The 15,146-nt window shown below is 42.6% G+C and overlaps 1 protein-coding gene across 6 annotated transcripts in view; it reads left to right on the top strand.

Annotated features, from left to right (window-relative positions):
* The window catches only part of LOC124553641 (zinc finger protein 708-like), a 174,710-nt gene that overhangs the window by 105,641 nt on the left and 53,923 nt on the right, over positions 1 to 15,146 (top strand). For all 6 annotated transcript variants that reach the window (XM_047127511.1, XM_047127512.1, XM_047127513.1 and 3 more), the window contains exon 5: positions 11,221 to 11,310. In XM_047127511.1, coding sequence (XP_046983467.1) covers positions 11,221 to 11,310 — 90 coding nt within the window. The remainder of the gene's footprint in view (positions 1 to 11,220; positions 11,311 to 15,146) is intronic.

Genomic DNA, 15,146 nt, shown 5'->3' with positions numbered 1-15,146 from the left:
AGTTGTACACCTTATATTTTTACTCTTAATGAGATTGGCAGGGTGTCAGAGCAGGTGGTGTTTCTCTCACCAGGATGAGCCATGAGAGACCATTTATCTGCTCTGACCTACATTGGACCTGATCCATATACTTTTACTTCTCCGTAAACTATTTCTTAGCTGTGGTGACAAAATTGCCTTCAGTGCTCCAGTTTTACCCCTCCTAGGTACTTTCAACATACAGTCACATTTCTGGCAGATATCGCTAACTCCAGATGAACTACCTGTTGTCCAAGTCACTAGTGACTTCACAGTTTAACCCCTAGACCACCAACCCACCAACTAACAAGCCAATACGAATGGCTCTACAAACAATGTAGTAAAATATACTAGCGGATACAATGCACAAGAGTATCATTAATATAAAATGTTTGGGGAATGCATGTTGATACAAGTGACTTCCTAGGTCTTGATGGCATGTACCAGGAAATGTGTTATCAAAGATGGGAAAGCTTTAGTCATGAAACAAGAACTCCAGGGGTAAGCTGACAGTTCAGTGTCAGAAATTTGATTGAAAGCGAAGGAAGAAGTGGGCAAAAAAGTAAATGAGAAATAGGCCAATGTGGGCAGCTGTGGTCGGGGTAGTGAAAGGAAAAGAAATTTTTAGGGAAGGGATAACACCCTAGAGAAAAAGGTTCATTGTGCCACATGAGGAGTCTGAAAGAGTGAAAGTAGAGAATGTTCATATGCATTATATGCTTGAGCTCTGTTATGGAGCAGATTCACAAACTTTATTTTGTAGGATGCAGGTGAACACACAACTGAACAAATGTAGAAAAAAGACTAAATTTATTTACCTGTTCTGCACAGCATATGTCATGACAGTTATGCATCTCATAACCATGTGCCACTACTATACTCACAAAATACAAAAAAACAAGCACATACCTGATGACTCCGTGCAGCCTCTCACTCTCCCACATATTGTTGCACACTCACATTGTGCAGATTCATACCAAATTCCTGGCCTGTTGTTGTGGTGGTAAACAATGAGAAATGGACTCTCACACTAATGCAGTAGAAAACACTCACAGGTACATCATTCAACAAATTGATACTTGGTGGAACATCTGAAGTATACCTTTATGTCCCACATATCCCCAGAAATGGAAAAAAGATCTTTTCATGTGTACATGAATGAAAATGAAATTACTGATATAAAAAGAAATCATTAGATAAAGACCCAAGTGTAGTCAAAACATCACAAAACGTAACAAAATTATGTAAATACAACCAACAAAATAAACCTGTCACAGTGTCAGAATGGTAAGAAAATGTAAGAATGGTGAAAACAACTTCCCAAAAACATCAGTAAATCTGCACAGCACATATAATACAGCATGGAAAAGTGATATTCGTAATAAATAAACAATTAGCAAGAATGTGTTACATTTTCTCATTTGTGTGCATCTAACCATTTTGTGCAACAAGGACCTAATGCAATGTAATATGTATGTCTTCAACCATTATTGCCAGAAGGGTATGAAGCAAGGCAAAATAAAAAAGTATTTTAAATAATTAGTGTATCCAAATATGAGTGTAAAAAAGAAAAAAAAGTATATTCCTGATATCCTATAACAGTACATTATCTGACCATAATGTCTCAAAACCATAAAATCAAAGCATATTCATAACATCATATAACAGCAATAATTTCTGACCATAGTCCCTCATAGTAAATACAGTCGTCAAAATAGGAAAGTGTGAACAAAAGCGATGTTTGAATATTTACACCTTATCTTTAATACATTCATGATGATGCTAAAGGCTTATCCTTATTCTACTGTTAAATGTGAATAGTGTGTCATAAATTTATACACAAGCAGCTTATAAAACTGCAAATTCGAAAAAGTTATTGTGTAACTAAAATTGAAATATGTTTTCTGTTAAACGTTATGTGAAGGCATATGCATAAGATCATAGAAAGAGCTTGTCAACAAACAATTCAAAGAAATTTAAAATTTGAACTTGGTACATTGTTAAGATATGTCCTAAGCCAAGAGAACAAAATGGAATAAGGAAAAATGAGAAATGTATATTAAATATATTTTGTGATGTGTTCATTGATGACATATCCTTATAAATGTGTAGCACTGGTAAACACATCCTTGTGAAGCACTTTGAAGGCCATAATTATGTGCTTTATGCACATAATATCCTGCACAGTTTGCTGGTTTCATACATGTTCACTAGAATCATCTTATTCATAATGTAGAATATGGCAATGATATGTTGTAGCTACTCATAATGTAGATTATGGCAATGATATGTTGTAACTGTACATGCCATACACACAATACATTGTGGTGCACTGAAGTAGGGGGCAGGTGGAGGGCTGTAAACAAACACACTGATGGCCAGGCAGGAATACAACCAGACATTGCCCTACTCAGCTGTGGTGGCGGATTGACGAGAATTGCTGTTCCACCACACTACATTATAGGATGACATAATGCCTTCCATAACAGCAGGTGCTGCTCCCTGCTGATCACATGCGACAACATGAAACTAGATGACATTAGTTACTCTGACAGAATACTATGTGTTGGAATGCATGTATATTATTGTCTCCCTGTCTCCTCACTGTAAAACCACATAGGCCACATAGTTACACATAAAAATTTATTCTTGTTGTCTCGTTCACTGCAGCTTCTTACTGTCAAAGATGTCGCATAACCCTAAACTTTTTCTTCACATAACTATGACTTGCAACACTGGCATAACTGCTGTTTGAGGACAGTGTAGCTAACATACACATATTAATACTACAATTCAAAGTTCCATAGACTGTTTATAACTCAGTAAAATTATGCATCACACTGTCAGAATTAAGTCATTCACTTTTGTGATATACCCTCACATGTTCAATATGTCCGCAGCTCGTGGTCTTGCGGTAGCGTTCTTGCTACCTGTGCACGGGTTCCGGGGTTCGATTCCCGGTGGGGTCAGGGATTTTCTCTACCTCGTGATGACTGGGTGTTGTGTGTTCATCATCATTTCATCATCACTGACTTGCAAGTCGCTGAAGTGGCGTCAACTAAAAAGGACTTGCAATACAGCGGCCGAACTTCCCCGCAAGGGGCCTCCTGGCCAACAATGCCATACGATCATTTCATTTCATCTTCAATATGCTGCATTCCATATGATTTCCCACAGTTAATGTATTCCAGATGTAAACAGTTTGGCTACACAGTTTTACTTATATGAAATTATCTATTGAAATAATTGTAGAACTTTCTAATTTCATTATTTGTCTTATAAGGCTTCGTAAGTGTCCTCACTACTTGTTTTGTAAAAGCACGGCTTCCAACCAAATACACTCATGCTCATAAATTAAGTATAATGCTGATACAATGGTGAAACAATGCCCTGGTGGGCGGTTTGCAGGTTTAAATCACCTCGGGGTATGACCATGCAGTGCATTTGACCTGTGGTCATCGCACGGTGGTGCTGACAGCAGTCCACATACACAAAGGTGTATTGGTGCATGTCAGAGTACGGTGCAGCGGGTAAGTGTGCAGACACTTTCAGACGTGCTAATGGTGACTGTGTTGAAAATGGCTCAAAGAACACATTCTGATAACGTTATGAGGGGTAGAATACTAGGGCAACTGGAGGCAGGTCAAACACAGCAGGTCGTAGCAGGGACCCTCCGTGTGCCGCAAAGTGTGATCTCAAGATTATGGCGAGAATTCCATCAGACAGGAAATGTGTCCAGGCTCTACAGTACGGGACATCCATAGTGTACAACACCACAAGAAGGCCGATATCTCACCATCAGTGCCTGCAGATGGCCACGGACTACTGCAGGTAGCCTTGTTCAGGACCTTACCGCAACCACTGGGAACCTTACTGCAGCCATTAGAACAGTTGTCTCCAAACACACAGTGTACAGACGACGCAACAGACATGGTTTATTTGCCCGGAAACCTGCAAGGTACATTCCACTGATCCCTGGTCACAGGAGAGCCTGTAAAGCCTGGTGTCAAGAACACAGTGCATGGTCATTGGAACAGTGTTCCCAGCTTATGTTACCGGCCGAGTCCAGGTATAGTCTGAACAGTGATTCTCGCTGGGTTTTCATCAGCATGAAGCAGGAACCAGATACCAACCACTTAATGTCATTGAAAGTGATCTGTATGGAGGTTGTGGGTTGATGGTGTGGGATGGGATTACGACTGGTTCACGTACACCCCTGCATGTCTTTGACAGGGGAGCTGTTACAGGTCAGGTGTATCGGGACATCATTTTGCACCAGTATGTCTGCCTTTTCAGGGGTACAGTGGGTCCCACCATCATCCTGATGGATGATAGTGCGCGGCTCCACCGAGCTGCCATCATGGAGCAGTACCTTGAAAGAGAAAATTCAGGCGAATGGAGTGGCCTGCCTGTTCTCCGGATCTAAACCCCATCGAGCATGTCTGGGATGTTCTCAGTCAACGTATCGCTGCACATCTTCAAACCCCTACGACACTTCAGGAGCTCCGACAGGCACTGGTGCAAGAATGGGAGGCTATACCCCAGCAGCTGCTCGACCACCTGATCCAGGGTATGCCAACCTGCTGTGCAGCCTGTGTATGTGTGCATGGTGATTGTATCCCATATTGATGTTGGGGTACATGCATGGGAAAGTGGCGTTTTGCAACACATGTGTTTTGGGACGGTTTTCTTAACTTATCACCAATACCTAGGACATACAGATTTGTGTAGTGTGTGTTCCCTATGTGCCTATGCTATTAGTGCCAGTTTTGTGTAGTGCCACATTATGTGGCACCACAATCTGCAATTATCCTTAATTAATGAGCATGAGTGTAGTATGGATGTGTAGTAACTAGTTTGCTACTGCTGCCACTCTGCATTTTTGCTGTGGTCATTCCTGTGCTGCTGCCCCTGGCTCAGCTCACCATGTGGAGATTGACTGGTGGCATCACTGCATGTGACATAATGGTGTTCAGTCTGCTGTGAGCTCCCATGGCCCTCTGCAACAACCATGATGGTGTTGCTATTTCACTCAGTAGCAGTAAAAAATAGTGGTGGTGCTACAATATGTATACTACTCACATGAAAATGTGGGATCTGTGCAACCTCACATACCTCTAGATCCATTTTATTTAACTGTGGACAGACCTGGCTACTGCAATCCAGAAGCCCATCAGTATTAATAGGGAAGTCATTAATGTCAATAATGCACATTAACTCATCTTCAGTAATCACTTCTCTCTGTTGCGTGAAGTTACCTCATACATCATAATCCGTATCATGGTGAATATTGTTAACTGCAAGTGCTGACTCATTATGTGTAATTATGGTTGTAGAATGAGTCTGATCTGAAACTTGTTTAGTTTGACTGTGGAGGTCAGGCTAGCATGCATCAGTGATTCGCTTATTGGCCCAGTCTGTCTTGAGTTTCTCTATCATTATGCAGCATTCAGCATGTGATGATATTTTGAAATTAAATAAAAAAGTTCATTTTTGTATGTGTTAATTTATCCTGTGTACCTCATGTAGGGAATTATTTCCTCAATAGATTTTTTTGTATTTAAACTTCAAAGGAAATCAAATATGTCTCCGTGTGCAGCTTTGGGTTGCATCACCAGAATTGTTGTGGCCAAATATACATTATTGTTTTCACTAATATGAATGTTTTCAAAATTTCCTTTACTTTCTTCTGGCTCCAAGTAGTTAATTGCATTTCTTACAAATTCAAAGCCACTGTTCTCTGTACCATTAGCCACTGTCTATCATTTCACTTAAGCCCAACAGAGGTAAAAATAGTTTTAAACAATTTAGAACTCAGTTTATTCTTCAGATATCACTACTTAGTGTCATGTCCTATGAGGCTTTGCTACACATTTTGTGAGCAGACCCATCATATAACTGCTGTGACCTATATCATTTGCATTTGAAGACTGCACATGACCTGTTATCTAGGCATGTGTCACCACGTTGTAAGCAACACCCCTATTATTCTCTATTATGTAGTACTGCCAAGAGTGATGCAGAAAACCAGACATTAATGGAAAGAAAATAAGAGGAGAAACTTGTTTATTGTAAAGATTTCAGTGTTGGACTGTGTGCAGTACCTTGTTTTGAATGTACTCTATGAATAATGATTTATAAATAAATGTAAAAGAACAATGCTTATGTATTAGCTCCTCCAATAAAATCCTTTCTGGGACTCAAAATAATTCTATAGCAATCTGCTTATTTTCATAATACATATAGGTGCTGCCAAATGCCTCGAATTGATGCCAAATTATGATCACTAGGTCTGAGAAATGTCTGCCAAAATGTGTCAGGTTATGCTACACTGCAAAAAAAGCACTGTGAGGCACATAAATAATTACATGTGCAGGAGCAGATAGCAGCTTGCGCTAAATCCCCATGGCAGTGGTGGCTAAGTAGCAGGTAATACCATGACAATGGCCATTACTCAGTGCCAAAACAGACCACTCAAGGGCTTAAAGGAAGGCAATTGTATCGACAGCCCCATATGGGAGGCAGATTGTCAGGTCAGCACATGAAGTTAAAGGTCAGTAAATGCCATGAAATGCACTAAAGAGGAGACAGAACTAAGATTCTCAACAAAGACACGTGTACAAACTAAGATTGTCAGCAGAGAAACTGTAGCACATGGATGACTTTGTGCGGATATGTGTTAATGGAATATGTGGCCAGCAAATTAGCTTTACTAAATTCCTTTGTGCCTGAGAGATGAAACTCACCAGGAAGCCCAGAGCTGTTTTGTTGTTATGTGTGTGGCATGCATGGGGTCCTGAGCTATTGCACCCTTTCTTCTTTCCCAGGCTGCATTCCCTTCCCCATATCCACTCCTTCCATCCTAGCTTCTACCCTTCCTGCCCCATTTCTCTCTTGGTGTTTCCCTTCATGACAACCCAGTTATTCCCTTGGTTTCACTATTCTTTTTTGGTCTTGTTTTTCCACTCGCCTGCTTGTTATGCTTTTTCTGGTCCCCCATGGGGTTTTACCTCTCTTTGTAAATTCTTTTTCCATAGTATGACCCATCTTGGGAAGAACTACCAGGGATGTGGCTTCCTCAAGGAACACCCCATCCTGGCGCTCAGGACAAGGCTACTCCTCCCAGACATCCTAGGGGGGGCGGTCTCACTCCCTCCCTTTTAATCAGTGTCTGATCGTACATTCATGAGTCACTCCATGCGTGCCGGTTAGGAACACTGACTGGCCCGTTCAACATCCATCTGGCCGATTAAACGATTTTCCTCCAGTGGTTACTATCTCCACTTTCTGTAACTGCAGTCTCTTTTTTTCTCTCTACTCCATAGCTTGTCTTGTATTTCAGGAATCTTGTTCTGTGGGCACTTATAGTCTGACTCTTCATGGCTTCTAAGCTCACCAGAGCCAAGTCAGCCCTTTGTGAGCATTGGGTCATGTGTGTATGTTGATACAAATGGACATTGTTAGATCCTAGGTTCCTCTTCGTACTGCACTGGAAGTGATGGTCGTTTGAATCCATTTAGATTCCATAGTAACGCTATGCAACCTCCCCTCAGACTGGCCTCCTATGTTTTCTGCTCCTCTTTCCTTCCTTTGAAAGCTCCTTCCCCTTCCTTTTCCCTTGGAGTTTCAATGCTCATAACCGTCTGTGAGGGGGGGGGGGGCATGGTGGTGGGACAGGGGAGGAGGGGGTTACTGCAGCCACTGGCCAGGCCAGGATTGTTTTAGACATACTGTCAGGGCCTGCTCTGTGCCTTATCGACCATGGAACCCTCATACACGTTAGTGCAGCACACATTTCTTCAAGCATTGATCTTTCCATTTATAGCCTGGATCCTCCACTCCATTCAGTGGGGAGTTCTTAGTGGTTTGTAAAACTGCAATGATTTTCTGATCATCTTACCTCTTCTTCAGCATTACTTGCCTGGATGCCTTCCCAAGTGGAAGCATTTTGGCCACTATCCTCCTATTGGTCCTATCCTCTGGGGAATTTCTCTGAATGATTTCCTTGCCAGTACGTACTCTACCACTGAGCATTTTGCTTGGCATTTCGCCCAGGCGGCAGTGTTGGTCCACTGTTCACCTGCATTCTGTCTTCTCAAACACCATTTGGAATGACTCCCTTTAACTTTAATACCCCTCCAGAGCCTTATAATGTCTCATGTAGCAAGTGAGAATTTGCCAGCAACTTTGCTCTGTGCCCTGACATAGTTCCTGGACCGAACCCAGTGCACAACCAAATGCTTCAACACTTACTGGTGTATAGCTAACCGCATATACTTGCCCTTTCTGTCTGTCTCTGGAGTGAGTGTTGTTATTCCAGTTTTGAAATTTGGCAGACCACCTCTTCAAATGAATAATTATTGTCCTATCAGTTTAACCAATGTCCTCTTCAAATTATATGAACTTATAGTGAGTCGAAGGCTGTATTGGATCCTTGAATCCCAGGACTTTTGTCTTCGACCCAGGGTGCTTTCCACTGAGGCCGCTCTGCTGCAGATAATTCAGTCCATCTGGAGTCTGCTAACCAAACAGCTTGTGCAGGCTGCCAACAGCTTGTTGCAGTCTTCTTCGATCTACATAAGGCTTATGATGGTGCCAACACGTCCTTGCCACCTTACATGAGCGGGGCCTCTGTGGTCTGCTCCCGATTTTTATTCGCACTTTCTTCCATGTCACACTTTCCAGGACAAGTGGGCACCATCTGTAGCACCTCCAATCTGCAGGAGAATCTGGTTCTACGGGGTTCTGTTTTCATTGTCCCTCTCATTTTAGTGGCTATCGATGGTCTGGTGGCCTGTGGTGTCATCCTATTTGTATACTGATGATTTTTTTATTCGTCTGTGATGGCAATTGCTGAATGCAGACTGCAGGCAGCTACACTGAGCACAATCTTGGGCTCTCACTCGTGGTTTCACTTTTTCGGCCACCAAGACCTGCGGTACTCATTTCTTTTGTTGTCATACAGCGTTCCCCAATCTGAGTCTGTACATTGATTGTCATCTCTCAATATGGTGGAGTCTCATCATTCCTTGAGACTGGTCTTTGATGCCTGGTTGATGTGGCTTCTCCATTTTCATCAACTAAAGTGGACATGTTGGTCACAACTCTAGTGCTGTGCATTGCCTCAGCAACACTAACTGGGGTATAGACCACTCTACTCTGGTACAGCTTTACACAGTATTGGTTCAGTCCTATCTATATTATTAGGGTCTTGTATACAGCCTGGCATCACATTCAGTGTTACAGATGCTGGTCACAATACACCATTATGAGATATGACTGGCAACTGGTGCATTTTGGACTAGCCCCATGACCAGCCTCCTAGCAGAGGCAGGGGTTCTACTATAGTGTGTTCTACACCAGCAGCCATTGATCACTTATGCATTAAGCTTCTGCTTCTCTTTGGATCACCCAAATGACTGTCTCCTCTTTCCAGATACAGAGATCCACGTCCTGGAATGGCGGCACAGGTCTGCAGTTATGATTGTCATCTGCATCTGATCCCTTTTTTCGGAACTCCAGCTTTCCCCTCTTCAACCTCTTCTCCAGGCCCACTCATGTACATCTCTGTGGTGCACCCCCCATCCGCAGCTCTGTTTTGACCTATTACAAGGTCCGAAAGACTCAGCTCATCCTGAGGTCCCCTGCCTCTGGCTTTTATCCACTCTTGATGTGTTTCAGGATTCTCAAGTAGTCTATACTTATGGCTCGATTGGTAGCCGGCCACTTATGTCCATGTGGGGATGTAATGAACTCCACTCTTTGCCAGATGCAGAGTTGGTAGTCATCTCTTGTGCTCTTGAGCATATCTGTACCTGCACTGGTGAGTCCTTCCTCTTCTATAGCGACTCTTTGAGTAGATTGTAATCTCTGACCAGTGTTACCCTCGCCAACCCTTGGACCTGACTAACCAGAATTTCTTTTCTGCCCTTGAACAATGAGCATGGTCGGTGGTGTTTGTCCGGCCCGTGGGCCACATTGGTATTCCGGGGAATGAAATCAATGACATGCTGGGCAAACTGGCTACCAGCAAACTGCCTCTTGAGACTGGTATTCCAAAGTTTACCCTTTGATCAGTATTATGCAGAAAAGTTCTAAGATTTGAAAAATTGAATGGCATGCTCCAAATTTGCTGAACTACATCTGATAAAGGAGACAACAAATTTGTGGAGGTCCTCCATGTGGGCTTCTTGCATGGACTCTATTGTCTTTTGCTGGCCCCGCATCAGCCATACTTGGCTGACTGTCATCTCCTCTGGCACAAGGATCCATTCCACTCTTGTTGTGGTGCTTGTATAATAGTTGTCAGCATTTTGCTGCACTGTCCTAACCTGGTTGCCCTGTTGCAGGCTCTTCCTGATTTACTAACCCTGTATTAGCAGACGATGTCTCTGTGGCTGACATGGTTTTATGGTTTATTTGTAAATGAGCTTTTTACCACACTCTCTCTCTCTCTCTCTCTCTCTCTCTCTCTCTCTCTCTCTCTCTCTCTCTCTCACACACACACACACACACACACACACACACACACACACACACACACACACAGAGGGCACCTTAGCTGTCACCTCATTGAGGGCTTAGCAGGATGCCCTGTTGCTTTTTTTTTTACCTGAATGGACAGCAGCTGCCTGGCCTTTCTGGTGCACATCAGCCCTCCCCCTACCCACCCTTTTGCTCTTCTACCCCCTCCTTGCGTTCTTTTACTTGGTATTAGTCTTCTGTTTTCTGTGCTTCTCTTGCCCTGCCTGTATTGCTAGTCTTTTCTGGGTATTGTTCAGTAGGGTGCCTCTTGTAAATGACAGCGGTTATGTCCCCCATTCCACTTTCTACCTTTGGGGGCCTCCAGATTCTTCTTGGATGGGGCACCTCACACACCTTTCTTACTTCCCCCCTTTTCTTCTTTCTTCTTCATTTATCTTGGCTTTGTTGACCGTAAGTGGACCTTAGCATTTTCTTTCCTTAGGTTTTGTGCATTAGGCCCTTCTTTGGCATGTAGTTTTGTTGGTTTTACTGTTCCAGGTATGAGGGACTGATGACCTCATTGTCTGGTCCCTTGGCCATTAAACCAACCAAGTAGCATGAGAGATGACAATCACTGAAAAGCGTGATGGTGTACATAATAAAATATTGAGTTATGTTACATTATAGAAGTGTTTCAGCAGTTCTAATCGACAGATTGTATTTGATTTTTGCTTTCAGCATGTTGAAGTTCCATTTGTACTACCAGTACCCACTCATATAAAGGAAGATCCGGAGCTAAATTTGGAAGCAGAAGAAACTGAGAATATTGTAAGTATTAATATCAGATATATATTTCATGTGGAGAAAAATATGTCATTGCCTCACTGTAAAATGTAAAAGATGCATTACAGTGAAATAAACATTGATTTTTGGTTACTAATTTTCCAGTTTTGTTGTATTATTTTGCTCTGGTTATATTACATTATTTGCAGGCTGTTGAGAATCACACCTGAAAAGTACTTTAACAGCATATGTAACCATTTTTTCTATGAAATTTTTTCATATCAATCATGTTCTGTAATACATGTGTGTGAGCAAAGCCTTAAGTTCACATATAGTCCAGTGCAAGTTCTTGTAAACCAAGTAAGTTGAGAAAGACTCTTCCCTTCAACAACTTCTGATTAATGCATAACAGGGGAATACATCAGACACCTTACGAAAGGCTCATTCGGATTTGTGAGTTTGTGCTAAAAATTTTTCAAGTGTCGGAAAATTATACCTTATGTAGGATGGTACAGTAATTCTCACCTACATTAAATGTGGCTAATTCTGTTTACGTGCTGTAGTAGTTATAGATTTGACGCTCACACAAAAATTTTCAGATTTGGGATTTAGTAAGCATTTCTGTTGAACAGAAGGTAGATTAAACTCATGATGAATTTAATGACAGCCCATGGGAGCTTCAAGAAACATCTATACACAATGTAAATAGAAAAAGAAGTCCCTAAGTGTAGGCTATTTGTGTGGGGGTCGAAACTGCCCTACATTTTATCTTCCAATGGCAATCACCTGAGACCATAAGACATAAAATCTTTCCTCAGTAATTCCTAAAGAGATTGTGTTTAACAAAGACCAAGTACAGGGACTCATATTACTCTTCAAGGATATTAGTTGGTTTTAATGGAATGACAAGGGTAGGTACCACACAATAAACTTAATTTAAACTTATTTTCGTTATGGGCAACAGCTGTGAAAACCACTGTTGCATTGCCTTCCTGATTAAGTCAAATTTAGCATTTCTTCACAGAGAAAGCAGTAAGTGACCTGTCAAATATAGCCCTGGCAGAGGTAACAAGAAAAATTATCTTCTGTGCATGTGTTGTGAGCTTGCTAATATCTTTTCTTTTGAAGAGCAAAATATTCTACCTGGTGAACTAAAATTTTGGAGCATTATTACTGTTCCTGTAATGTGATGTAAAGTATATGGTCATAATGATAAACTTCTCAAGAAATATTACTAAATGCACAAGGAAATACTCAAAGATGATATGTCAAAATCTGCCTTAAACACACTGAAAGAAATACACTGTCAAAATTGTAGCTGATGGGCAGAATTCAAGTATGTAAAAGAAGAAGAAGAATTGTTGAAGTTACTCATTACTGCCACACACAGCACCTCTTCTTACAGTGCTTTGTACAATCCTGTGTAACATGCAAATAGGAAAATGAGCAGAAGTGCAAGAATCCTGGGCTTCATACACACAGAACCATCAGGCATCTAAACTGAATGGAAAATGTCACATTTCATATATTTTTTAATAACTTACAGCTTATATTGACAGATAAGGTGTTGCAGACGTCTTTCATACAAAATAACAGAACATAAACCTTGCACTGGAAAATGTAGGATGGAATGTAACAATATTATGAAAGGGATAGGTGCTACTCACCATATAGTGGAGCTGCTGATTCACAGAAAGGCACGACAAAAAGACTATCTGAAAGTTAGCTATCAGCCAACAAGGCCCCTGTCAAAAATAGACAACACACACACACACACACACACACACACACACACACACACACACACACACACACTTCACACACACAGGACCACAGTCTCTGGCAGTTGGAGCCAGACTGAGCAGCAGTGCATTATGGGAGAGACAACTGGGTGAGGGTAAGGGGGAGGCTGGGGTGGGCAGAAGGGGGGGGGGGGGGTTGCAGGGTATGTGGTGGGGGATGGTAAAGTGCTGCTGGGAACGTGGAGGGTCAAGGTGGAGATTAGGGGTGGCTAGGTTCAGTTGTGAAGTTAGACAGAGGGTGGGGGTGAGAGGGGGCAGTAGCGGAAAAGAAGGGAAATACAAAGACTGGGTGATTTGGTGGAATAGAGGGCTGTGTAGTGCTGGAATGGGAACAAGGATGGAACTAGATGGGTAAGGATAATGACTGACGAAGGTTGATGCCGCGAGGATTACGGGAACATAGGGTATGTTGGTGGGAAAGATCCAGATGGCACAGGCTGTGCAGCAGTCACTGAAACAAAGGACATCATGTTGGGCAGTGTACTGAGCAATAGGGTGGTCCAACTGTTCCTTGACCACAGTTTGTTGATGGCCATTTCATGTGGACAAACAGCTAGTTGGTTGTCTGCCCACATACAATGCAGCACAGTGACTGCAGCTTAGCTTGTAGATCACCTCATTGATTTCACAGGTAGCCCTGCCTTTGATGGGATAGGTGATTTGTGACTGGACTGAAGTAGGTGATGGTAGGAGTACATATGGGACAGGTCTTGCATCTTGGTATATTACAGGGATATGAGCCATGAGGCAAGGGATTGGGAGCAGGGATTGTGTAGGGATGTATGAGGATATTGTGTAGGTTCAGTGGGCGGTGGGCTACCACAGTGGGAAGTGTGAAAAGGAAAGTGGTTAGGATATCTCTCATTTCAGGGTGCAACAAAAGGTAATTGAAACCCTGGCAGAAAATGTATTTCAGTTGCACCAGTCCTTGGCAGTACTGAGTCGTGATGGGAATGCTCCTCTGTGGCTGGACAATGAGACTTTCGGAGGTGTTGGTGACTGGAAAGATAAGGCACAGATGATCTGTTTTTATACAAGGTTGGGAGGGTAATTACGATTTGTAAAGGCCTCAATGAGACCCTCAGTATATTTCAAGATGGACCGCGTGTCACTACAGATGTGACACCATGGGTGGCTAGCCTGTATGAGAGGAACTTCTTGGTATGGAATGGGTGGCAGCTGTTGGAATGGATGTGTCACTGCTGGTTGGTAGGTTTGATATGGACAGAGGTACTTTGAGTTGGTGGTCAACATCAAAGAAGGTGGCTTGACGGGTTGAGTGGGACCAGATGAAGCTGATGGCAGAGAAGGTGTTGAGATTCTGGAGGTATGTGGATAGTGTGTCCTCACCCTTGATCCAGATCATGAAGATGTTGTCAATGAATCTGAAGCAGATGAGGGGTTTGGGGTTCTGGGTGTTTAGGAAGAATTTCTGTAGGTGGCCCATGACCAGTTTGGCATAGAATGGCGCCATATAGGTGCCATAGCGATACCCCAGATTTGTTTTTAAGTAACACCTCCAAAGGTGAAGTAATTGTGGGTAAAAATATAGATGGTTGTGGCAACTAGGAAGGAGGTAGTTGGGGTTTGGAATCTGTCAGGCATTGTGAGAGGTAGTGTTCAATAGCAGTAATGCCATGGGCATTAGGGATTTTAGTGGAAAGGGAGATGGCAACAATAGTGCCGAACAGGGCTGTGTGTGCTAAAGGAACAGGAACTGTGGAGAGTTTTATATAGGAGGGTAAGTTGCGGGTAATAGGCTTAAGGCGTTAGTCTATGAGTGCAGAGATTCTCTTAGTAAGCGGCTACTATGGGGTGTCCTGAGTGGTTGGGTTTATGTACTTAGGACATGTAGGTCAGAGAGTGGGGAGTCATAGGAATGAGGAGAGAGATGGACTCCCGCGAGAGGTTCTGGGATGGGCCTAAGGATTTGAGGAGAGCTGGGAGATCCTACTGGATTTCTGGAATGAGGTCACAGTGGCATGGATTGTAGGTGGGTGAATCTAACACTGGCGTAGTTCTTCTGCCAGGTAATCCTTGCGATTCAAACCAACAGTGATGGAGCCTTTGTCAGCAGGT

Source organism: Schistocerca americana, chromosome 11 (genome assembly GCF_021461395.2).
Source record: "Schistocerca americana isolate TAMUIC-IGC-003095 chromosome 11, iqSchAmer2.1, whole genome shotgun sequence".
Classification (NCBI taxonomy): domain Eukaryota; kingdom Metazoa; phylum Arthropoda; class Insecta; order Orthoptera; family Acrididae; genus Schistocerca; species Schistocerca americana.
Note: the sequence above shows the minus strand (reverse complement) of the source record. Positions and strands in the feature narration are given on the sequence as shown.